This window comes from Artemia franciscana, chromosome 2, assembly GCF_032884065.1.
Source record: "Artemia franciscana chromosome 2, ASM3288406v1, whole genome shotgun sequence".
NCBI lineage: Eukaryota > Metazoa > Arthropoda > Branchiopoda > Anostraca > Artemiidae > Artemia > Artemia franciscana.
The window spans coordinates 31320250-31347941 of record NC_088864.1 but is presented as its reverse complement, the minus strand read 5'-3'; the positions used below and the strand labels follow the sequence as shown (position 1 = coordinate 31347941).

Below are 27692 nucleotides of genomic sequence, written 5' to 3'. Positions count from 1 at the left end.
CGTATCATCGCTTAAAATATATAGGACTTTGTAAATTTCCACTTTATGCATATCGCCAATATTAAACAATACTTTCCAAAAGACTTTATTCCATCATTTCCCTCATAGAGCTGTCGTATCATCGCTTAAAATATAAACATTTTTACTAATTTTGACATTATGCATAACCCCAATACTAAGCGATACTTTAAAAAAAGCATATTGTATCATTTCCCTCATAGGAGTGTATTATCATTGCTTAAAATATATGCGACTTTATTAATTTTGACTTTTTGCAAACCCCAATACTAAGCACTACTTTTCAATAGGCTTTGCTGTATCATTTCCCCCGTATGAGCTGTTGTATCATCGCTTAAAATATATAAAACTTTATTAATTTCGGCCTTATGCATATTCTAATACTAAGCAATACTTTAAAAAAATTAAAAGTCCCAAAAATTCTGAGTGAAAAAGAGAAATAATGTCACTACAAAAATTATTTTTCTAATAGAAAAATCACGACTAACATATGTATATTATCTTTATTTTGTATTTTGAAAATATTCCAAGTGATTTTTTTTGTGTTTAGCATACTTATGTCATTTTATGAAAAATTAAGTATAAAAAAGAGGGGAGGGGCCAAAAGTTGGGGGAAATCCATTGGACCCCTTGGAGGTTGTAAAATGGATGACTATAATTCCCCTCTAAAAGAAGTGCTAACATAAGCACTCATAACCATGAATATGAGCATAAGAGTGGTTAAACTGTGTCTATGTTATAGATGTTGTCATGCAAAGTTAAATATTATATCATAAATTTTATTAGTCCAATTTGAAATCAAATGAAACTTTACTTTATCATGTTAATCATGTCCAGACAGGTATTTGAAAATGAGATGTCGGCTGGATTATGCTAACGATCCAGTGAAGTATGCTATATAATTAGATCAATGCTCTAGTTTAGTATAGGCAATGTTTAGAGCCCAAATAAGGCTGTACTACCCGTGTCTGGAACCTTAACACTACTACTGAGTCAATTTTTTTCATCGTCAAAGCAATTTAAAACATAAATAAACATAAATACATTATAGTCGGTCTGCATACAAGATGTGTTAGGTACAGTTATTCTGCATATTATGAGCTAAGAATTTGTTTCTGACTTCAAATTGTCCAAATACATCCCTTCCCCTATGTGCAAATATATAGCTCAAATTTGTTCCTAAAGGAACGAAGAAACTAGCGAAGAAACCAGCTTGTTCTGGATTTTTACACACCTTAAACTTGAGTGAGTGGCGTATAATACACAAACACCGATATTTTTCACGGAGAGAGAGCCAGATTTCCCGGTATTATTTAAAAACGATCAGAAATTTAAATTAGAAAACAAGTTTTTTTTTTTTAACTGAAACTAAGGAGCAACATCAAAACTTAAAACAGAACAGAAATTGTTACGTATACGAGAGGGGTTGCCTCCTCCTCTAGACCTCGCTCTTTACGCTAAAGTTTTATTTAGAGAAATTCAAAACTTTAGTATTAAGAGTGTGAAGATCTTGTAATCTTGTGGGAAGAAACTACCGAAGAAACCGGTTTGTTCTCGAGTTTTACACAGTGTAAACTTGAGTGAGTGGCGTTTAATACACAAGTACAAAATGTCTTCCCACTACGTAGAATAACAATAAAAAAAAAAACAATTTAAATTTTCAAATTTGGAAAGCCTTATATTCCACGGGGGGAGGGTATTTACCGGGGGGTATTTTCCTTATCATGGAGAGAGAGCAGGGTTTCTTGGTATTATTTAAAAACGATCAGAAATTTAAATTACAAAACAATTTTTTTTTACTGAAACTAAGGAGCAACATCAACCCCCCCGGAAATGTTTGTCCGACTCGTAAAACGTGACAAAAATGAATATAAACACATTTTTATGGGTTCTTATTTTTTTTTTAACCCCTCCCCCGCAAAAATCCTTTGTAGAGTCCCGTCCCTAAGGAACCTTAGGAGGTATTTTCCACGGGGGGTACTTTACAAGGAAGTATTTTCAGGGGGTGCTTTCCCGGGGGTATTTTCTGCGGGGAGTTATTTTCCGCTGTGGGTATTTTCCGCGGGGGGTATGCTCTGCGGGGGGTATTTTCTGAAGACATTTTCTGGGGGGGGGTGAACGCCGGTGACTTGTTCACATATAGTATTTGTCATAGGAAATGCATGGATATTTTCTTTAATTTGTTATTGTTTAAAAAAGGAATGTTTAAGCTTTTTAGAACGGAAATTAAAAGTAAAATAATATAGCTTTAGCAAATAAAGGTAATTGGGTAATAATAGCAGGTGGTTGTATATTGCATCTAACCCTTCTAAAGCTAAAGATCTTTTCTGGGGCTGTGAGTGGGATGGAGACATTATTTTGGCCATCTTTAATTGTTTGGACCTTTTGGGAATAGTGTATTCACGCTAGTTATGTTCATTCACACAAGTTATGAATAGATCAATACAAGTTATCAGTATATGCTCTCACGTGCTGTTTGCTCGAACAGCATAGATTAACTCTTTCCAATAGCTCATAATTTACTTTTTTTTTTCGTTATATATCAACTATCTTCGAAGGAAATTGGTCATGTTTACATTTCCTAGTGCCCTGTACATATGATAATTTACAATTATAAATAAAATCAAAGCATAAGTCTTTGCTCGCCATCATCTTTAAATCAAGTTCATGTACGATTTTTCTTATGGTTCATGGTTGTGTTAATTTTTCCTAATTCCCCATTAGCACATACTTCTCAGCACTGAATAGATAAAAAGTAAATTGGCAAAAAAAATTAAGTCTAAGTTGACTTAGCCCAATCTTTTTCTCAATAAAGAAATACTATTTGAGGAAATGGACAAAAACCTGAAATCCTCTAAGGATTTCATTTCTATTATGATGGATATTACTCTTTTTTTTCTTACTTGGAAGAATCTGTCAGAGCAACTGCGGGTCTCGAGGGATTAGAATCCTCAAAAGCTTAGAGACGAAAAAGAAACGGTTTCCATTAGATTACTCTCGGATATACACAGTATATTTAATGGCTATATTAACCCTTGAATCATATTCAAGTAAGAAAAATCGAAGAGGTTGAAAGTTTGTTAGAGCATCTGAAGCAAATTCTAAATTTATGCTACTAGGGCAAGGTTAAGTGTAGTTTCTTCCTTGCTGTGGGAGAAACGCTTTCATTTCTTTCGTCGCCATTAGTTTAAAATTGTTCTTGTCAACCCATAAAAACTTTAAGAAGGTTTTTCACCAAAAAAAAAAAAAAAAAAAAAACACATTTCTTCAGTACGGTCTAAAAATCTTCTATATTCTCAAATAAACTTTATTATATTATTTTCTGACATCCAAACAATGTTGTTAGTTTTAATTGGCGCCATATATACAAGCCAACTTTTTATTAACTCTTATGCAAGCTAACTCAAATTATATATTTCCCACCTCTTCTATCACTTGCCATTTGTCTTGTCTCACGCTAAGCTGAAAGAAACTAACGAGGAAGCCGTTTTTTTTTCAAGTTTCACACAGTGTAAACTTGAGTGAGTGGCGTGTAATAGACTAGTACCAAAATTCCTTCCCCCTACGAAAAAAAACTCACATAAAATTCTCAAATTTGGAAAGCCTTATTTTCCACGGGGGATATTTTTCGGAGGGATATTTTCCGGGGAGTATTATCCGGGGGTGTAAACGCGGGAGGAGGGTGTAAACACCTAAAAACATGTGAACAATGGGCAAACTGCTAAATTTACAGCCTGTTCACCAGGGACTAGGGGGGGGGGGGTCAAGTCATCCCCAAAGGCATGGTTATTCAACATTTCAACTGTGCTGAATCACATGGGTATCTCAAATCTTGATTATATATTCTTGGGTAAAAAATAGGCGTGGGAAGAGGGGGACTAGTTGTCGTCCAATGCTTTAGTCACTTAAAAAAGGTATCAGAACTCCCGATTGAAATGAGCGAATGAGCCTTGTCCCGATTTTCTTGGACCATTGGTCCAGTACGATCCCACTTGGGGAAAACAAACGAACAAAAAAGAAGTATTTTTCCTCCAAAAAAAGTATTGGAGGGTTAATTACTTGCAGTTCATTATCACGAACTGCTTGATATGTCTATGGTGAAAAGCAACAAAATACTCATTCTGAGTACTTTTCTTTGGGATTCGTCGATTTACTAGATCCTAAAAGTTTTAGTTTATTCCAACAATTCTTTTGCAAGAGACAGAGCAATTAGCAGTTATTATCATGCTTCATTCCTATAAAGTCTAGTCTCCTGAACCCAGCTATTTCATGTTCGTATTAAGCCAGGGAAGGGGAACATTTTAAGCCTGGGGTTTCCAAGCTAATTAGCTGGACAGAACAAAAGCTCGGTTGATTACAGGGACCATCCAGAGACAAATTATCAGATTTCGATCCAGGATCTGAAGAACATTGTTACCAAATTAGAAATTTCTTACAGAAAATTTGAGGAAAGATTCATGGAAGTGCTTCCATGGCAGTTTATCTGGGTTAGAGCCAACTGAAAATAGAAAGCGATCGAAACTGAGAAAAAGATACAAACTGTTGGGTTAGGTAACGTATGTTAGCAAAAAAACAGTTATTGGTCGGTTTCCTCTAAAAATTTAAGGTCACACAAAACATAATTTCTTATGTGTTTTGGTGGTTACGTTTTTTTCTTTTTTCTTCTTCTTCTTCCAAAGAGAAAACAAGACAACGCTTCGCGTATTCTGCGGCAAGAAGCAGCCCCAATCCTCGTATTAACCTAATTGTTAACAGATTTGTTTTATTTTTTAATGAAACTAAAGAGCAATGTTGATATTCAAATCGAAAAAAAAACATGCTATACTTCAGGGGAGGAGCTGCTACCTGAACTTCCTACTCTTTACGGTAAACTTCAACTTTTGCTTTATTGATAGAATAATTAACTTCTATGGTGTGTGAAAACTAAATCATAAAGAACGGATGGCTTAGGGGCGACTGTTCCTATCATCTGTAGGATAATTTCAGCTCGCTTAATTTTTATCCTTTCTATTTTATTTGTGAAAACTTGTCTTTTTTCATTTTTTTCTAACATAATATTCAGGCTTTAATAAGCGAAGCCCAAAAGCCTTGCAGAAACCACCATTGTCATGATCTGGAACAAAACTCCAATCTACAGACTAAACCGATACAAAAAACATGGCTAGTCCTGACTGTATTAAATAAAAAAAACTAGTTTTTTTAACTGAAAGTAAGGAGCGACATTAAAACTTAAAACGAACAGAAATTACTCCGTATATGAAATGGGTTGTCCCCTCCGCAGTCCCACGCTCTTTACGCTAAAGTTTGACTCTTTGCCACAATTCTACTTTTTAAAACAATGAAAAACTTTAGCGTAAAGAGCGTGGGACTGCGGAGGGGACAACCCATTTCATATACGGAGTAATTTCTGTTCGTTTTAAGTTTTAATGTCGCTCCTTACTTTCAGTTAAAAAAACTAGTTTTTTTTATTTAATTTCTGAACGTTTTTGAATTAATGCATGTTTGATTTTGGCTCTCCGCACATAAATTATTGAAATGAAATTAGTATATTAATTTTTTTTGGCTAAATGGCTTTCTCTTAGTTTTGATCAGACGATTTTGAGAAATAAGGGGTGGGGAAGGAGGCCTTGCTGCCCTCCAATTTTTCGGTTACTTAAAAAGGCTACTAGAACTTTTAATATTCAACGAACGTTTTTATTAGTAAAAAATATACGTAACTTAAGAATTAACTTACGTAACAAACTTTTATATTCTTATATTTTTATTATGTGTACGAGGGGGTTTGTACCCTCGTTAATACCTCGCTCTTTACACTAAATCGTAAGTTTTGTCCCAATTCTTTAAGAATGACCCCTGAATCAAAAAGGCCGTAGAATAAATAGTTGAAATCACTAAAAATATTTTAGCATCAAGAGCGAGGTATCTATCTCCTCCTAAATACCTCGCTCTTTATTCTAAAGTATTTTTAGAACCCCTCATATGCGTAATAATCTCTGTTCGTTTTAAATTTCAATGCTATTCCTTACTTTCATTTGAAAAAACGTTTTCATGTTTATTTTTTCACTGTTTTTTTTATAGTAATGCTAGAAAATCCTGCGCCCTTTTCATTGAATTTTTCTTCCCCCGTGACATATTCCTCAAAGGAAAGATCCTCCCACAAAGCCCTCTCCCATCAACCCCACCCCCCAAACCAAAAAATCCCCATGAAAACGTCTGTACACTTCCCAATAACCATTACTATATGTAAACACTGGTCAAAGTTTGTAACTTGCAGCCCCTCCCTCAGGGATTGTGGGGGAGTAAGTCATTCCCAAAGACATAGTTATTATGGTTTTCGACTATGCTGAACAAAATGGCTATCTTAAAATTTTAATCTGTTGACTTTTAAAAATGAGCATGGGAGGGGGCCTATTTGCCCTCCAATTTTTCGGTCACTTAAAAAGGGCACTAGAACTTTTCCTTTCCGTTAGAATGAGCCCTCTCGCGACATCCTAGGACCACTTGGTCGATAAGATGACCCCTGGGAAAAAAAAAAAAAAAAAATAAATAAACACGCACCCGTGATTTGTCTTCTGGCAAAAAATACAAAATTCCACATTTTTTAGATAGGAGCTTGAAATTTTTGCTATAGAGTTCTCTGATATACCGAATGCGATAGTGTGATTTTCGTTAAGATTCTATGACTTTTAATGGATGTTTCCCCCTTTTTTCCAAAATAGGGCAAATTTTCTCAGGCTCGTAACTTTTGATGACAAAGACTAAATTAATTGAAACTTAATATTTAGAATCAGCGTAAAAATTCGAATCTTTTGATGTATCTTTTAGTATCAAAATTCCGTTTTTTAGAGTTTCGTTTACTATTGAGCCGGGTCGCCCCTTGCTACAGTTCCTTACCACGAACTGTTTGAAAAGAAAATAATTCGGTATTTCGAGGCTTCTGACATTATTACTCCTTTGCGGAAGTTAGGCTCAAAATTGAAAAAGGATTATAGTTTTTCTCTGGGCCCCTTCCACCTCTTAGTTCGTTTATTTTCCCGTTAGTTTTCACCTGTTTTCGCTTTATAGTTGTGTTATCTCTTAGCAGTAGTTATGGTTGTGGTATATATGTTTTATCGCTCGTATAGTTGTGTTATTTTCAAATTATACTCCATAATAGAGAGGCTCCGAACACCCAGCATTGTATATTAAGCTCTTAATTTGACGTTTTTTTCTAACGTGACCAGATTCGTCCTGCGCCCTTTTCATTGAATTTTTTTCCCCCATGGCATATTTCTCCAAGGAAAGATCCTCCCACATAGCCCCCTCCCTCAACCCTACCCCCAAAACCAAAAAAATCCCCCTGAAAACGTCTGTACACTTTCCAATAACCATTATTATATGTAAAGACTGGTTGAAGTTTGTAACTTGCAACCCCTCCCCCAGGGACTGTGGGGGAGTAAGTCATCCCTAAAAACATAGTTATTATGATTTTCGACTATGCTAAACAAAATGGCTATCTCAAAATTTTGATCCGTTGACTTTGGGAAAAAAATGAGCGTGGGAGGGGGCCTAGATGCCCTCCAATTTTTTTGGTCACTTAAAAAGGGCACTAGAACTTTTCATTTCCGTTAGAATGAGCCCTCTTGCGACATTCTAGGACCACTTAGTCGATACGATGACCCCTGGGAAAAAAAAAAAAAAAAAAAACAAAAAAACAAACAAATAAACACGCACCCGTGATTTGTCTTCGGGCAAAAAATGCAAAATTCCACATTTTTGTAGATAGGAGCTTGAAACTTCTACAGTAGGGTTCTCTGATACGCTGAATCTGATGGTTTCATTTTCGTCAATATCCTACGACTTTTAGGGGGTGTTTCCCCCTATTTTCCTAAATAAAGCAAATTTTCTCAGGCTCGTAACTTTTGATGGCTAAGACTAAACTTGATGAAACTTATATATTTAAAATCAGCATTAAAATGCGATTCTTTTGATGTAGCTATTGATATCAAAATTCAATTTTTTAGAGTTTTGGTTACTATTGAGCCGGATCGCTCCTTACTACAGTTCGTTACCACGAACTGTTTGATACAGAAATTAGCCATTTTCAAACTGGGGGAGTGGGAAACGAGCCGTCCAAACAGCAACTCAGTGCTGATTCAGCCAAAGAACTTGATAAACCATACTTGGCACATAAACAAGCTAAGTCATGGATGAGTATACAAATGATCTCTGCTGTTCTTTTGGTGCAGGTTAATGCTGCATGCTCATCGCAAAATTGCATGTTTCACAGGAAGTATAGATCTTAGCAGCTAAAAACAGACCACGAATAGATCTACTACTACTACTACTAATAACTCACTGCAGCACCAAGCCGCCTGAGGCCAACACAGCTACGCACGCTCCTTCTCCAACCTAATCTATTTAAAGCCTCCCTCTTTAAACCCTCCAAGGAAGTTCCCATTTCTTTTAAATTTTTATTTATGAAATCCTCCCAACCCAGACAAGGACGACCTGCTTTCCGTGTAGCCCCAGACGGTTGGCCAAAAAGGACAAACTTCGGTAATCTGTCATCCTTCATCCGTAGAACTTGGCCTAGCCATCTCAACCTTTCTTTCATTATAGCCCCAGAAAGCGGGATTGAACCACACTTTTCGTACAATCTACTGTTTGAAATACGGCCAGTCAGCCGGGTACCCAGAACCATCCGTAGGCTATTTCTCTGGAAAACATCTAGTAAAAATTCATCTGCTTTTCGGAGTGCCCATGCTTCAGAGCCATATTTGACCACTGTCATCATTGTAGCTTCCAATATTCTAATCTTGGTTTGTAGACTTATCTTTCTATTCTTCCAAACTTTTTTTAACTATGAAAAAACACCCTGGGCCTTAGCTATTCTACTTTTAACATCTTCACTGTTCCCACCATCTCTACTAATAATACTACCAAGGTAACTGAAGCTCCCGACCTGATCATTCTTTTCGTTACCTAGTGTCACCTGTTCATCTACACTTATTCCTAGCCTTAGTTGCTTAGTCTTCTTACCATTAATTTTCAAGCCTATTTTAGCACCCTGAACTCGTAAAACCTCTAAAAATTCATTCATTTTGCTCACACTTTCATCTAATATGCTGCGTTCTTCCTCCCCATTTGATTCCATGGTCTCCAATTGCCTTTCCTGTGCTCCTTAAGACGAAGTCCATCAAAATGATCCATATAAAGGGGGATAGAACACAACCCTGCTTAACTCCTGATTTAATACAAAACCAGTTGCTAACCTCATTTCCTACCTTAACGGCAGCAGTATTATTCTCGTACATAGCGCAAATCTTTTTAATGTATTTTTCAGGTATACCATATAACGACAAGACCTTTGTTAACGCTGTTCTATCAACAGAATCGAAAGCTTGCTCATAATCGATAGAAGTGAGGACCAAAGGTGTTTGACAACGAAGGGACTTCTCAATTATTAACCTAAGAGTGAAAACATGGTCGACACATCCTCTACCTTTTCTAAAACCGCATTGTTCTTCCCTTAAAACTTTGTCTACAGCATGTCTCAGTCTAAAACGTATCATATTACTCAGTAATTTGCTACCTACAGAGATCAGACTAATGCCTCGATAATTACGACACTCACTCTTGTCACCTTTCTTATATAGTGGTTTCATTAAGGTTTTCCTAAAATCATTGGGTACTTCCCCTTTTTCAAAAATCATGTTCATAACCTTCAGTAGCTTATTCCTAACCTCAGAGCCACCATATTTAAGAAACTCATTAATCATATTATCAGCACCTGGGGCCTTATTATTTTTTAATCCTTTTAGTACTGTCGCTAATTCTTCCTCACTAAACAAATCTTCCTTCACATCCAAGGTATCACAAACTTTTTCATTTTCATCTATATCTTTTCCTGTAACTGTATCTCGGTTTAGCACATTCTCAAAATGTTCCACCCATCTTTCTTTAACTTTTTCCTTATCACTAATTGTGGCCCCATTTCTATCTTTAACTGGGACTAGTCCGGATTGGCTACTCCCTTTCAATTTATTAACATGCCAGTATAATATTTTACTATTATGCCGTCTAGCCGCATCTTCTAGATCCTCAGCAATTTTATCCATCGCCTCCACTTCACATCTCCTTAGTTCATATTTTAATGCTTTCTCCACTTTCTTTACATTCCTTTTGATTTCATACGACCTATCACTCAGATAATTCTTATACAAACCCCTTCTACTCTCTATTAAACCTAAAGCTTTTTCACTAATATTCCTAGTTGCAGTCTTAGCACTCTTCCCTAGGACACCATCAGCAACTTCACAATTCCAGTAAAATATCGGAATGAAATACAAATATATTCAAGTGGATGCACAAGATAATGGTCATGATTCAATCCAAAGCTCTTAGTAAAACTATTGTTAAAAATTATTACGCACAACTACTGCTGATCCGAGAACACTGACTGAATATTTGGATTTGCCTAAAATTTAAATTGCAATCTAACATTTTAGTTCCTAAACAAGATATGAAAAAATCTATAAAAATATTACCAGAATCGGCACATGATATGTCAAGCATAACATGGGCCGAAATTGATTGCTCAAAGGCTAATTTTAGTTTTAAAAAATAGAAATTTTTCAAAGAATAATAAAAGCAATGGCAAAAAATAAGAGCAGTAGAAGTAAAGTAAGATACTAACCCAAATACAAATTGAATAGAATCAGCCATGATGAATAATTAAGACTCAATACAAAAATTAATCAAAATGAATAATGAAAATAAAGAACAATTTTAGTTCCTAAAATAAGTTTTTTTCAAAAAACAATAAAGAGCACTGATAAACCCTAAGATGAGTAGAAATAAAGCAAGATACTAACTCGAACATAAACTGAATAGAATCAGACAGGATGAATGATTAAGACCCAATGCAAAAATGAATTAAAATAGATAATAGAAATAAAGAGCAATTTTAGTTTCTAAAATAAGAATTTTTCAAAGGAAAATAAAGAGCAATGGTAAAACCTAAGACGAGTAGAAATAAAGTAAGATGCTAACCCAAATACAAATTGAATAGAATCAGCCATGATGAATAATTAATACCCGATAAAAAAAAATGAATAATGAAAATAAAGACCAATTTTTGTCTCTAATATAAAAATTTTTCAAAGAAAAATAAAGAGCAATGGTAAAACCTAAGACGAGTGGAAATAAAGCAAGATACTAATTCAAATATAAACTGAATGGAAACAGCCATGATGAATAATTAAGACCCAATACAAAAATTAATCAAAATGAATAATGAAAATAAAGACCAATTTTAGGTTTTTAAAATAAAAATTTTCAAAGAAAAATAAAGAGATAAACACCAAAAACAAGAAGAACAATTGGAAATTTCTCAAGAAGGTGGGAAACAAATTAGAATCAATATTTCGGCCCTATGTCGAAGGGCCGTTCTCAGCCATACAAAAACACAAAAGAAAAAAACTTACAACAGGATAAAATCAATAAAACTAAAATGAAAAAAAATAATCAAAACAGTCCCAGCATCCTTACTTCAGCAGTTCAACCAGGACTCATAAGCAAATTGTGATGAAGCGAGGCAATTCATTGAAATGAAAGAGAATGATTCAAAAACACGTTTTTAACGTCAGCCTTGCTTTTTTGGCTGCTGATCTCATGGGTCTATTTGTGACAGGTTTTGTGTTAATATCTATTGGTTTTTTATAGCATTTCGTAAGGTAATTTTTAATTTAATTTGTGTATAGAGCATTTAGTGGATATTCTCCCAAGTCTTTTGGAAATTTTTTTAACCTGTTAATGAGATTTTTTTAACCTGTTCATTTTATTCAGTTGAATAAGACAATAAAAAGAAAGTGTCAATTTGGCAGCTGGTTAGTAAGTTTTAATTCTGATTTTCTTTCACTATTCTATTTTTTTTAATCTCTGAATATATAAGGGATTTAACTTCAAGGGGAGGATTATCCTGTTTTGAAAGTGGTACATTTTACATGGCCGTTATAAAATCAAAACGTGGTATCTGTGCAGGCAGGATGATTTTTGAGTATCTCTACTCCTTCTTTAAACTATTCTAAGGCACAAGAAATTGTATAAAGACAAGTCTACACTTGTTATCAAACAGTTCGTGGTAACGAACTGTAGTAAGGAGCGACCCGGCTCAATAGTAACCAAAACTCTAAAAAATTGAATTTTGATATCAATAGCTACATCAAAAGAATCGCATTTTAATGCTGGTTTCAAATATATAAGTTTCATCAAGTTTAGTCTTACCCATAAAAAGTTACGAGCCTGAGAAAATTTGCCTTATTTAGGAAAATAGGGGGAAACACCCCCTAAAAGTCGTAGGATCTTAACACCATCAGATTCAGCGTATCAGAGAACCCTACTGTAGAAGTTTCAAGCTCCTATCTATAAAAATGTGGAATTTTGTATTTTTTGCCAGAAGACAAATCACGGGTGCGTGTTTATTTGTTTTTTTTTTCCCATGGATCATCGTATCGACCAAGTGGTCCTAGAATGTCGCAAGAGGGCTCATTCTAACCGAAATGAAAAGTTCTAGTGCCCTTTTTAAGTGACCAAAAAAATTGGAGGGCATCTAGGCCCCCTCCCACGCTCATTTTTTTCTCAAAGTCAACGGATCAAAATTTTGAGATAGCCATTTTGTTCAGCATAGTCGAAAACAATACTAACTATGTCTTTGGGGATGTCTTACTCCCCCGCAATTCCCTGGGGGAGGGGCTGCAAGTTACAAACTTTGACCAGTATTTACATATAGTAATGGTTATTGGGAAGTGTACAGACGTTTTCAGGGGGATTTTATTTTGTTTGGGGTGGGGCTGAGGAGAGGGAGCTATGTTGGAGGATCTTTCCTTGGAAGAAACTGTCATGGGGGATGAAAAATTCAATGAAAAGGGCGCAGGATTCACTAGCATTACTATAAGAAAATATTGAAAGATAAATATGAAAACTTTTTTTCAAATGAAAGGAAGAAGTAGCATTGAAACTTAAAACGAAGAGAGATTATTACGCATATGAGGGGTTCTAAAAATACTTTAGCATAAAAAGCGAGGTATTTAGGAGAAGATAAATACCTTGCTCTTTATGCTAAAGTATTTTTAGTAATTTCAACTATTTATTCTTCGGCCTTTCTGATTCAGGGGTCATTCTTAAAGAATTGGGAGAAAAGTTAAGATTTAGTGTAAAGAGCGAGGTATTAACGAGGGTACAAACCCCCTCGTATACATAATAAAAATATAAGGTTATGAAAGTTTGTTACGTAGGTTAATTCTTAAGTTACGTATATTTTTTACTAATAAAAACGTTCGTTAAAAATTAAAAGTTCTAGTAGCCTTTTTAAGTAACCGAAAAATTGGAGGGCAACTAGGCCTCCTTCTCCACCCCTTATTTCTCAAAATCGTCTAATCAAAACTAAGAGAAAGCCATTTAGCCAAAAAAAATTAATATACAAATTTCATTTTAATAATTTATGTGCGGAGAGCCAAAACCAAACATGCATTAATTCAAAAACGTTCAGAAATTAAATAAAAAAAAAACTGATTTTTTTAGCTGAAAGTAAGGAGCGACATTAAAACTTAAAACGAACAGAAATTACTCCGTATATGAAATGGGTTGTCCCCTCCGCAATCCCTCGCTCTTTACGCTAAAGTTTGACTCTTTGCCACAATTCTACTTTTTAAAACAATTAAAAGCTTTAGCGTAAAGAGCGAGGGATTGCGGAGGGGACAACCCATTTCATATACGGAGTAATTTCTGTTCGTTTTAAGTTTTAATGTCGCTCCTTACTATCAGCTAAGAAAATCAGTTTTTTTTTATTTAATAATTTAAGGAAGCAATAAATCTTTCTGTGATTTTGCTTCTAGTTTGATTTTCTTTTAAGATTAAATGTTCAATAATTAAATATATTACTGATTAAGTAAATTGAGGCAGGAATCATTGTCGTATAAAATTTCCTGTATTTTGTTTCATTTTGCATGCAATTTAATTGCTCTTTTTTTTAGTTTTTTTTCGAAAAGTATTTAAAAATAAACTTATTCCTACGAAAAAAAATCCTGAAATATATTTTTTGTCACCCAACCACCACTGCTATTTTGGTGTCCGCCCCTCCTGGAAAACGTTCTGCCGGCGCCCTTAACATGATGGCATATCTTCAGAAGGTTAAAAGTCCTATTTATTTCCTGGAGTTGTCTTGGAACAAGCCAGCTTTTCTGTGCACAGCTCTTGGATATGCAGGAATCATGCAGCCTTTAGCATATGGCCAGCCAATAAATAGTCAGCGCCCTGCTAATAGCAATAACCCTAATGTAACGTCTATTTGATCTTCGATAAAAGTTATATGTTATTTCGTAATGGAGCTATCAAGTAGCAGCTGCGTGTTAGTGACTCATAATATGAAACGTGTTTGAAATCACTGTTTGACCCAATTTTTTGCAATTGCTTGATCCTTAAAATGTTCGCAGCTGAAAAACTAAAAAAAGAAATTCTTTTTCGCTTGAAAGTCCAGCCAGTAAAAGGTAATTTTTTTTTATATAAACCAATAGACTATAATGGAAGAATAAAATAAAAAGTAAACAGAATTCGTCAGTTGGAATAGAAAAACATAAGGTCACGAACTTCAAGGTGTTTGATACAGCTCTGTTGGAAATTGCAATTCGGATAGAATTGTTTGTTGATACAACAAGGAAAAGGGAATCTGCTAAAATAGTGTTGGCTCTTACGAAAAGTTCTTTGTTTACTGACAAACGACTAGTTTAAATAGATCAGAACACAGGTGAAAACTGATGTCGCAATTTACCGTATTTCTAATTCAGAGATAAAACGTGCTATTTTTGTAAGGTGTTTCTATTCAAAAGTCGCCAAGTTATTGCCAATGCAGTTTCTAACTCTTTTGGAAATAATACAGTACAAGACCATTATCAAACTCTTTGCTCTTACCAATGTTTAATTTTACATTAGGCAATCTTCTGCCCAAAATCTCGCTCGCAATCATTGTAACATCTGGGGAAGGAGCTTTACCTGTCAGAATCAGATAGAAAGTAAATAAACTCATCTTAAAATTACCCTAAATGTATTATTGGTCAGTAGATTTTGAGGCAACGAAGAGGAGATGTTGAGGAATACATCATTCAGGCTATTCACGACCACGACTGTAATTCTGAGGACATCGGAGCTCTTTAACCAAGAATGATTTTCAGCTATCCAATAAGTCAGATTCAGAATAAAGAATATACTTTAAAAGTGTTTGTTTAATTTGCCATAGCTCTCAACCAACTGGTTCATCATCTTCTTCCAGTGACACAGTCCACCTTCTACCCACGCACATTCTGCCTTTTGTTATTTTGGTCCAGAATTAATCAGGATTCATGCAAAGCAGTAGAGTTATTGTTTACGACAAAATATTCTGGAGGGGCGTCTCCCCTCTCCCATACGAGAAGGCTCTGAGATAATAGAATTCTGAAAATACTACTCTACTGTAAAGTTTTGAAACTTGTTAATGTCAACGATCTATTGACAAAACCTTAATTCGCCTCCAATACTAAACATACTGATGGCTATAACATTGAATACATTAATTATGGTCAATGATTAAGCTACAAATCAAGTTTCCAGATCAAAAGTTATTGAAAAGAAAATTGCGGAATTTAGAAACCATAAAACGTATATTTTTAGATTAAATGAATATTAGTCAATGGCCTCTGAAGCATCAGTCCCTTCACCTGCCATTTTTGCAACAGAAAGGAATACATTTTACAACTTGTATGAACTGGAATCATATTAAGGCTTTTAAAATGCATGGCTGGGGGATAAAAATGGAACCGCAATCCCTACCATACCTTGGACACAGCTATCCCACAGCCAACTTTTCAGCTTGAAGGAAGACCAAAAGCATTCTATATAAGATTCAAGTGATTTTTCCTTTCGATACCTCTGCTTACCAGGAATACCCTAAGGAATCTATTTTCAGAGATTGGAAGAAAAAATCACATTGCCTTACCTTTGCTCTGCCCAGAAATTTTGTCCCTAAGAACATTAATCTGATAAACCTCTCCAAATTCTTCAAACATGTTCCTTATGTCATTTTCATCCATAGTCCTAGGAACTTGACCGACAAACATTTTGATCGCGTCTGGGTCTGGTTGATTTTGGCCATTTGAATCAATGTTCATTTTTCTAAAATATAATTTTTATGAGCCACACAAAAAACTCGCGGACGTATAGGGCTACAGATCAGTCGTTAGAAATCAGCTAAGTTACAAGTTCAGCCGTAAAAAGTCTACACAGAAAAATTGAAGGATTCGGCTGAAATATCGCTCAAATTTCCAAAATACAACCTATTTGAGGCACTACAAAGATCATGGAAATGCATAGACCTGCAACTCACCCTTGAAAAAAAATACTGCACAAAAGGTTTCTAGTTAGATGCATCGTATACTACTACTACTGCTACCAATGCAGCACCAAGCTGCATGAGGCCAACATAGTTACGCAGGCTTCTCCTCCATCCCAATATATTCAAAGCTTTCCTCTTTACAACCTCCCAGGAAGTTCTTATTCCACTTAAATCTTTCCTTACGACATCCTTCCACCCTATTCGGGGACGACCTGCTTTTTGTTTTGCTCTAGACGGTTGGCCGACAAGGACAATCTTTGGCAATCTGTCATCCTTCATCCGCGGAACGTTCCCTAACCATCTCAACGTTTCTCTGATTATAACCCAAGAAAGTACGATCAAATTCTATTTTTCGCAGAGCTTACTGTTTGAGATACGGTCAGTCAGTCGGATACCCAAATTAATCCGTAGGCAATTTTTCTGGAAAACATCTAACAAATCCTACTGCGTTTTCAGAGCGCCCACGCTTCTGAACCATACTTGACCACTGCCATCATTGGAGCTTCCAATATTCTAATCTTGGTTAGCAGACTTATTTTCTATTCTTTTGAATTACTTTTCTTGTAATTTGCTTTCAACAGAACCGAGACTAATACATCAATAATTACAATACCCAGTCTTATCACCTTTCTTATAGAGGGGTGTAATTAGAGTTTTCCTAAAATCACGAAGTACTTTCCCTTTTTCAAAAACTATATTCATAATCTTTAGTAACTTAACTCGAATATCATAACCAGTGGCGATTCTAGGCCATGATTGGGGGGACCTGTCCCCCTTTTTTTACATCTGACATTAAATCCCTTTTGTTTTATATTTTGACACTCCCATGGTAAGCCTTACCCCAACCCTCCAGATTATGATGCATAAAACTGCTACTGCTCATAACCACCATACTTAAGAAACTCATTTACCACACTATCAGCGCCACGGGCCCGACTATTTTTTTTCTCTCACTAATTCTTCCTCACAAAATAAATCTTCCTTCATATCCAAAGTGCAACTTTTTCATTCTTCTCTAAATATTTTCCTGTAACTCTATAACGGTTTACTATATTCTCAAAATATTATGTCCATTTCTCTTTATCTCTTTCCTTATTACTAATTGTAGTCCTATTCCTATCTTTAACTGGGACACGTTCCACTTGACTATTCCCTCTCAATAAGACACCGTCAGTGGTTTCAGTAATTATTTTCCTAAAATCATTCCATCCATCTTTTACATTGTCAAATTCTGAACTCTTCAGTTTAGTATTCAACTTTTCTGGAAAATTTCTGTCAAGTTCTAGTCCCGGAGTCTGTAAACATCAGACATTCCTGGTAGCTAGTCACCCATCCTAAATGTTAGCTACAAACTAACCAACAGACACTACAAGACACTACTAGATGGTGTGTTTTACTTTTAACATAATTAACAGCACTCCTATATACCCTAGCATTTTGCATCGATCCTGCCAGTCTTCAGTTTGCAATTACTTAATTAATAACTTAATTTGTCTTACCATCATGTGAATACCATTTTAAATTATGGGCATTCTTATGACCAGATACTGTATTGGTTGTAACTAGACTGTTATGCCTAAAAAATTGCAGCAGTCTGTAACCATTACTATTTTTTTTTCCTACACCAAATTTACATAGGCCAGGATACCATCTATCCCGAATTCTAATGACATGGGCATTAAAATATCCTAATATAAATACCATATTTCTACCTGGGACCCTGTATATTTGTTCCTGTAGCTATTAGTAAAACTCATATGAGTCACTACTATCTCCATCAGTCGGTTCACAGGGGTATACTACTATACTGATACCCTGCACTTTTTTAGTCATGAGAAAGCGACTAGTATTCTGCTATTAATACCTTCACAACCTAAACAAGACTTTCCCAATCATCACAAGTAGCTTTCCTACTCATCATGAGTCCTACTCCCTGCCTATGTACCCCATCCTTACTAAATAAATTCTATATAACATGATTTCATGCTTCCTACACCCGGGATATGGGTTTCTGAGACTACTAACAAGTCCGGTTCGAAGCGCCTGAATCCGTCAGTCAAAATGTCGGTGCGATAGTTGTTTTTTTAAAGATTCCGAAACGCAATTCTCATATTCTTTAATCCAATGAAATTATTGTGACCTCGGGAAAAGCAATGATCTCAGAACCAGTGCAGAATGGGGACCAACCCACCTTCACAAGTTTACACGAAGCACTCCGGCATAGAATCGGACAGCAAGAAGTCCCTGGAACCTCCCGTTGAATGGAGGCGTCATGTAATCCTGAGCTCATCTTGGTCACAACACGATTTTTCACACTTAGCGATGCTCCTCTATCAATAAGAGTTATTTTCGCCGTTGAAAAGGTAATTTTAAAAATCTAAGGGGAAGGAAATTAAAGGAGTATCCTCCCTGCCCCAGCCCCAAATTTACATACCTGGTTACCGGAAGCATTTACTATTATTTATGATAACAAATATATCTTTTATGGCTTCTTAGCGTTTTTTTTTTTGTCCCCCTCTGTCATTGAGGGAATTTAAGAATAAATTTTACAGCAAAAAGAAAAACAGTGCCTTTCCTGAGCACAAAATGACTTGAGTGCAAAAATAACAGCTTTTTAGGAAAAAAAATAAGACGTTTTAGTTGTTAACATAAAAATCTAGAGGAAATTTCTCTAAGTATCTGAATGTGATTTTAAAAGAGGGAAAATGATAAACCCTAAAAATAAGGCGGTATTCGAAGGAAACAATGAAACATTCCCAAAAACACTTTATAACCGAGGTATCACCAACGTTCAAAAATCACGTACACGAGGTGGCGCGTGCTAAGTGTGGCTGAAGTGTGCCAAGCATGGCGGAACTGTGCCAAGCATTACAGTAAACTATACCACACGTGGCGGAGCCTTTTCATGAGTGGCGGAACCACGGGGAACACGTAGCTCTCCAAGAGGTGACCCCTCGTGTAAAATAATCATAAATACTATCATGAAGTCGCATTCCCTCACTTTACCCCCTCCCCTCCCCGCCATGATGGATAAAAAAAACAGCTCAGTTTATGTATTCTCATCCTATTTCATAATAGCGAACGGTGTAGGTTAAATTTTACACTAGAACGCTGCTAAAACGGCTAAAAAAAAAGCTTAGTACTATTACAAAATACTGGTATATTAGAAATATATAAGATCAGCTGTATATTTATATATCAAGGGAGCGGGGTAGGGATTTCTTTAAATTTTCCTGTAAGGTTTACAATAAAAACAAAGGATTCATAGCAAATATGAAACAAAAATGCAAAAAAATGTAAAATGTGCCTTTTGGAAGTATCTCATTAACATAATTTGGGAGATTTGTTATGAATGCAGCCCTAATGGCCTAATTTAATGTAGCCCTAATGGCATTAATACTGAATAGTCATTTCATATGGCCAAAGGAAACGAGAAAGATCGATAGCGAAAGATAGAGGAGAAAGACAGCACACTTATTGAAACTATTTATTCCAGGTGAAAACAAATGCAACAAATTGCCGGAAACCTTTCTGTGTTTCAAGGGTCAATTTTTTTTTTTTTTTTAATTTAGAAGCAAAGAGCCCCTTAGGTAGTTTTTGCCAAAACTCTCAAGAAAGAGGTTTGCCTGCAACGACGGTGGTAAATACTTTGTCGTCACTTCCTTGTCGTAGAAATTTTTTTTCTCAAATATCCAAAACGGTCGTATCGGGAAAATGACAAACAAACCTTTTATCTAAGTAGTGCCGATCTGTTCTAATATCCAGTTTAAATACAAGACCAAGAAAACCTTCAAACTATAGCAAAATCAAAACTGTCTTCTCTGAAACTTTTTCGGTTTTTAGTGACACGGATGTGGGTGAAGATCCGTTCTGTGGCCTTATCTTATCTCTTCTATTTACTAAATTGTTCATTTTGTATGCTATCGCTAGACTTATTCAAAGTAATCTTTGTTTGACAGACACATCATTATAGGTCATGCTGTACCAGTCAGTTGATGCGTTTTACCAACGTACAAGCCCCCTATCAAATTATGGGGACAAATAAAAAACTGTTGCACATCTCGGATAAAATAAGTTAGTAAACATCAAATTATGACATTATTTGCAAAAAAATAAAATAATTTCAATGCGGCCAGCTCAATTTTATTACAAGTGAAATACAAAAGTAACTAGATTGCTAATAAACCCCAACCTCTCAAATCAGAGAAAAACGAAAGATACAAAAAAGCATAATTACCTGAAATGATTGGATTAAAAAATTATTAAAACTTTTAATGAGACACTGAAGTTCGTAAGAAAGAACAGAAAAAGCTTTTTTTGTACAAATAATAATGAGCCAAAATATTTTAACTTCACATCCAGAAACCTTTGTCCACGGGAAAAAAAGAAAGAAAAAAGAAAAATTATCATAAACAAACTAAAACCTCCATAAAAAAAAGGGAAAAGCACAAAAGCTACAAAGAAAAAACCATAAGAAACTCAAATTTCATAAAATGTAGTAGTAATTTTAAAACAAGTCCTAAAATTGCGTGAAAAAATTCACGCAACAAAACACAAGGCAGGAAGACTCTTGCATACTATTGTATAGGCTATGTCCAAATAATTGTCTTTCGATATGAGATTAAACAAGAATGAAACAATGTTTTTATTTCAAAATCTTGCGTAAAACTTAACTCAAAATAATCAAAATCAAATGCAGCTAAAAAGTCCTTTGAAAGAATTTCAAGTACTTAAGTCTTTTGAAAAACTGAATAAATTTTTTGCTTAGCCGGTTCTTTGTAAGGTTTGTGTCATTTTGACCTTTATTCTTAAGTTTAAACTAGTTTCAGTTTGAGCGTGCAAATTTTTTTTTTCTTCTTCATTATTAGAAGAATGTTGCCTCGTTTTTTAATTAAATTACAAAACAATGGAATTTAACCAGTATTCTCCCTCGCCTATGCTTACAGTAATTCACTTATAGATTATATTTTAAATTTTCATGGTTTCTTTAAAACATGAACCAAGATTATGAAACCGAGATTAGAGAATAAGAATCTACAGTGATGACAGTGATGAAATATGGTTCTGAAGCATGGACGATCCGAAAAGCGGATGAAGATTTGCTTTATGTTTTCCATAGAAATTGTATACAGATTGTTATGGGGACCCGGCTGACTGACCATATTTCAAACAGTAGGCTGGACGAAAAATGTGGTTAAATTCCGCTTTCTATGGATATAATGAGAGAAAGGTTGAGGTGGCTAGAGCACGTTCTGCAGATGAACGATGACAGATTGCCGAATATTGTCCTTTCAAGCCAACTGTCTAGGGCTAAAAGAAAAGCAGGTCACCCACGGTTGGGGTGGGAGGATGTCATAAAGAAAGAGTTAAGGTAAATGGGAATTTCCTAAATTTTCAACATCCCACAACTTTTGAGAACTGATGCCTCTGTCCCCAGCCCCCCTCCCTTTTATAAATTTTTGTAATCATTTTTTTTTAAATCTATAGGGTCAATTTGCTCTTTTTTCCAATTTTCATTTAAAATAACAAAAAAAGAATTTTCAAAGAAAAAACCAAAATGCCCTTCTCCCCCCCCTCCTTAACACCCTTTTATTAATGCCACTGATAAAACGGTTGACCGGTACTCCTCAATATTCAAGGTTGTAACACAGAAGGCCAAAAGTCATTAAGATTTTCACTCCATTTGACTAATACCCCCCATCATCATCTATTATAAATTCGGTAGTAAAATTATTATTAAAATGTGTTGCAAATTTGGTCTAAAAAATAAACAGGTCAAAACCTTAATTCTTGAAAAAAAAAACTTTATAAATACTCCTTTTCTTAATCAATGAAAAAAAGCACTGTCAATCAAAAACGAACAGCGATTAAGTAGGAAAAAAGTTGTTTTTCTAAAAAGGAGGTTTTTCAAAGAAACTTAAAAGCTATATTACGACAAGCATTGATGCTTACCGCTATTGGTAATAATAAATAAATATCAAACCAAAGAGGAGCAGAAAAGAATTTATATAATATTTTGAACTTATATAAATCAAAACCCAATATCAATGAAAAAATGAAACCCAAAAAGAACAGAGATTGCAATCAATAATGAAGAAAAAATGAAAAAGACAGAAATTATCAAAAATAGGAGCAGGACTAGCGTTTCCTAAGCCTTCTAAAGGCAGAGTGTCATTTGCGTTTTACTGAAAACAATTTGTATTTCGATTCCCGTGTTTTATTTGCCGTAACATTAACAACAAAGGAAAATTTCATCTATGGTTTAATCAAGGTTTACAAGTAAGAGTGGTGCTTTTTTTCCCCTTCCCTTCCTCTCAAAACCTCTAAGCCTCTGAATATCATTTGTGCTTCATTAAAAACGACAAAATTTTGAAACAGTGTGGTTTTATTTGTCAAAAAATCAATAAACATAACACATAAAATAAGAAAATCACCATAATAAGAATCTATGAAAGTATACTGATAGTTTAGTATATAATGATATTCATTCCTGGAAGTTTTGGCATTTTTTGATTTATTAGTGTTATAAAATAGAAAATACATAAAATATATTTTGTTTTCAGTAAATCACAAATGACGCTTTGCCCTTTAAAAGGCTCTGTTCCACTCTTGTTTGTCGGTATTTCTGTTCGCTTTAGGTTTTACCTGATTTTTTCTTTGTAATTTCTCTTTGCCTGGGTCTCATTTATTCATTGATAGCGACTTCTGTTTGTTTTGAGTTTGAATCGCCATATGACCTTATTTATGCTCGTCTTTGGTTTAAAATATTTCTTTCCTTTCCTAAGATTTTTTTTTGTAACTTCCTCTAAAAATCAATCCTATAAGATAAGATCTAACAAAAAAGAACAACAAATGTAGGATATGAATAGTCATCCAAAAAAAGTCCACATTAAACATCAAATACCCCCCCCCCCACGTGAGGCGCTATGACCAAAAATGCAAGGAGAAAGCAAATACCATAATGATAAAACAAAAACAAACAAAGTTTTCTTTTACTACTAAAACTGCTACATGCTAGGCATAACTTCGGATTACTCGACAATAAGTGAATTTTTTTTTATTGCTACATTTTATTTTTATAAGACGTCAATGGTTATAGAAATGTAATACATGCGTAAATTATGAGGCTATCCTAAGGAAAAAAGGAGTTTTCTTTTCCCTTCATTTAATAATACTGGAGAAATCAAGTAACCACAATTGTCTAAACCCTATTATTTATATCGCAGAAATATAAAAGATATATCTACCTATGACAGTTTAATTAAAGGAACGCTTCAGAAACTGTAGTTTTTCGGCTAAAGAGAATAAGAAGAATCACCATTCTTGGCCTGAGTCGATTGTCGTATTGATTACGAACCGGAAGACTTAGAATAAAAGTGACAATTTCTGTCAGGGAAATATTTGAGTGAACTATGTCGCGAAGATTCCTTTGTCAATATTTATGATATATACTTGAATGGTTGACAAGGTTTAGCGATACGTGGGCTACTATTTTTGTAATGAACAGACTAGTTTCGAATTCTTTGAGTTAGGCGCCCTATCAGTCTATTCACTTGGTTACCCTCCAATCATTTTTTGGCTCTTGAAAAGAGCATTAGAAATTTCAATTTCTGATCAATATGGAGCCTCTCTTAAGCTTCTATGACCATCTCTTCTATGCAGAATATATGGGGGCGTTGACTAAGTAAAGAGCGATAAACATCAGTCTTTGCGTATTCAGCTCTAATAGGATGATAATGATTTACTGAATTTCATCAAAATTTCCTAATCGAGCAGTCTATGGTAACGACTGTTAATTTGATTGAGTATGATGTTAAGTCTGGAGTTCCACAGGGATATCCTTTTGATCCATTATTATTTGCTGTCTACATTAATGATCTATGAGGTGTTTTATTTAATACTGCTGATTCTGTAAATAGTCGATATCCAAAATTGATCCCCATACAAGCAATATTTTTATTTGCGAATTACAGCAATCTGACCGTATATGCCAGACTTGAAAAGAGTTAGTCCATGCACTTGAGCATGGTACAAGTTTGATTGAAAAGTGAACTACAAGCTAAAAGGATAAAATCTTGTTTTTTTATTTAATTTCTGAATGTTTTTGAATTAATGCATGTTTGATTTTGGCTCTCCGTAAATTATAGTTAAAACAAAATTTGCGTATTAATTTTTTTTTTGGTAAATGGATTTCTCTTAATTTTGATCAAACGATTTTGAGAAAAAGGGACTAGTTGAAAAAAGGAGACCTAGTTGCCCTCCAATTTTTTGGTTACTTAAAAAGGCAACTAGAATTTTTTTTTATTTCTAACGGACGTTTTTATTAATAAAAAAATATAATAACTTACAAATTAACTTACGTAACGAACTTCTATATTCGTATGTTTTTATTATGTATATGAGGGGGTTTGCCCCCTCGTTAATACCTCGCTCTTTACACTAAAGCTTTAATTTTGTCCTAACTCTTTAAGATTGACCCCTGAATCACAAAGGCTGTATAATAAATAGTTGAAATTACTAAAAATACTTCAGCGTAAAGAGCGAGGTATTTAGGAAGAGAAGAAGTTTTAATGCTGGTCCTTACTTTCAGTGGAAAAAACTTTTTCATATTTATTTTTTTTCATTGTTTCTTTTTTAAATAATGCTAGAAAATCCTGCGCCCCCTTCATAGAATTTCTCATCTCCCATGAAAAATTCCTTCAAGGGAAGATCCTCCCGCGTATCCCCCTTCCCTCAACCATCCCCCCAACCATAAAAATTCCCTTGAAAAGGTATGTACACGTCCAAATAACCATTGCTGTGTGTAAACGCTGGTCAAAGTTTGTAACTTGCAACCCCTCCTCCGGGGACTGTGGGGGAGTAAGTCAGCCCCAAAGACATAGTTATTATGTTTTTAGAATATGCTGAACAGAATGGCTATCTCAAAATTTTGATTCGTTTACTTTGGGAAAAAAACAGCATAGGAGGGGGCCTTGGTGCCCTCCAATTTTTAGGGCACTAGAACTTTTAATTTCCGTTAGAGTGAGCCCTCTCGCGACATTCTAGGACCACTTGGTCGATACGATCACCCCTGGGGGAAAAAACAAACAAACAAATAAACACGCACCCGTGATCGGTCTTTTGGCAGAAAATACTAAGTTCCACATTGTTGTTGATAAGATCTTGAAACTTTTACAGTAGAGTTCTCTGATACGCTGAATGCGATGGTGTGATTTTCGTTAAGATCATATGACTTTTAGAGGGTGTTTCTCCCTATTTTCCAAAAAAAGGCAAAATTTCTCAGGCTCGTAACGTTTGATGAGTAAGACTAAATTTGATGAAATTTATATATCTAAAATCAGCATAGAAATCTGATTCTTTCGATGTATCTATTGGTATCAAAATTCCGTTTTTTAGAGTTTTGTTTACTATTGAGCCGGGTCGCTCTTTCTACAGTTCGTTACCACGAACTGTTTGATGCTCATTAGTTTTCTCCTCAAATTCTTCGGTATTATAATTTAATTTAACCATGATATTATTTCAGAAATCCCAGATTTATCAGATGCGTAAAAAATTGTAATACCGCCATGTGTTTTCAGTAAAGTACTAGCTATATTCAAACATCCAGAAAAATCTTAGGGGGCTAAACGCCTACTCTACCTTGAAAACATATTTTTCAAAGAAAAGTAAAGAGCCATTTTAAAACCTAAGACGAGCACAAACAAAGTCAAACAGTTCATACTAAAGAATTGTAAGTAAGGAGCGACTCGGCCCAATAGTGACCGAAACTCTAAAACGGAATTTTCACAACAACATATACATCAAAAGAATTGACTTTTTATGCTGATTCTAAATAGATAAAAGCCATTAAGTTTAATGTTACCCATTAACAGCTGAAAGCCTGGGGAAATTGGATTGATCACTGGAATGACCACAGATTGTTTTTTTTACCCAGGATGATCGTGTTGAACCAATGGTCTTAGAAGATCAGGAGAGAGCTTATTTGAACGGAAATCAAAAGTTTTAGTGCCTATCTTAAGTAACCAAAAAGATTGGAGGGTGCCTAGCCCCCTCCCATGCCCATTATCTCCCCAAAGATACCTAATCAATATTTCAAGATAAATATCTATTTTAGCATAGTTAAAAAGCCCAAAAGCTGTGCTTTCTGTGATGACAAGACCCTCCAAAGAAACAGGAATAGTTTTGAAAATAAGGGGGCTGCCCCTTCTTCAACTCTCACTATTTACGCTAAAGTTTGACTTTTTGTCCTAATCCTTTCGGAAAGACTACTCAAACAAAAGGACCGTTGATATTAAATGACAAGTATTTTTAAAGAGCTTTAGGTCCTTAGCGCACGGGGCGATGATTGAGGAAGGGGTAGCCCCCTCCCCCATGCACAGAATAATTTCTGTTCACTTTAAGTTTAAATGTTGCTTCTTACGGTCGGCTTAAAAAGCTTGTTTTTTTTTATTTATTTAATCATATAATAGTTCAGACTTAAACAAACACAAAGTACCATGAATGAATAATTGAAACCCAATATAGCTTCCCTACCCCGAGTCAAAATTTGAAATCCACTTGCCACCCTACGATCTCCGAAAATCTCTACTTGATATCTCAATCCATTATCAAGATGCTTCCTTTCCTTATTTCGATAATCAGGTACCACATAGGGTCTTTTAATTTACCTCGTAACTTACAAGTCGATAGATTCTAATTCCTGTGTGAGATTACAATGCAAAAACAAACTAAATGCTAAATGAAAAACAAATATATATATTCGTATACGTTTCGACTTAAGAGGCCATGAATGTGGATCGTGGATCCACATCATCCATGAATGGATGAATGTGGATGTGGATCGTAAGCAAAACAGTTTTAGCCGTTTCATTCCTTAACACAAAATTGGAAGTTCCTCTGCCTTTTTTCTTCTAATAAAACACTTGATAGTTTCAACTCTATCCTCCAAGCATTTCCCGAGTTATCAAAGATATGATGTTCAAATAACCTTGGTGCACACACTGTCTTTTGGTTTAGTTCTAACCTGTCCTTCAAATCATTGCTTAATTTTTAAGGACTACTCACCCTCTCTTGACGCTTCCTAAAAATTTCAAATTCGTACCCCTTGCCGTTCCCGATATACTACAAATGCGCCGTCTTGATACATTGGTAACACATAGTCTTTAATAATTTACTTCGCAGCTTATCTGAGCATATTTTAAGTCTTGTGAGAATTAATAATACTTATAATACTAAAACGTTTGATAAGTCAGAGATAAAAAAAACTTAG

General features: G+C 35.0%; 1 protein-coding gene across 1 annotated transcript in view; it reads right to left on the bottom strand.

Annotated features, from left to right (window-relative positions):
- Positions 1-27692, bottom strand: part of LOC136040187 (CUGBP Elav-like family member 2) — a gene marked incomplete in the record, with an annotated part of 272737 nt that overhangs the window by 149475 nt on the left and 95570 nt on the right. Inside the window, 1 exon segment of the mRNA XM_065724339.1 lies at positions 16028-16203. Within this exon segment, the coding sequence (XP_065580411.1) occupies positions 16028-16203 (176 nt within the window).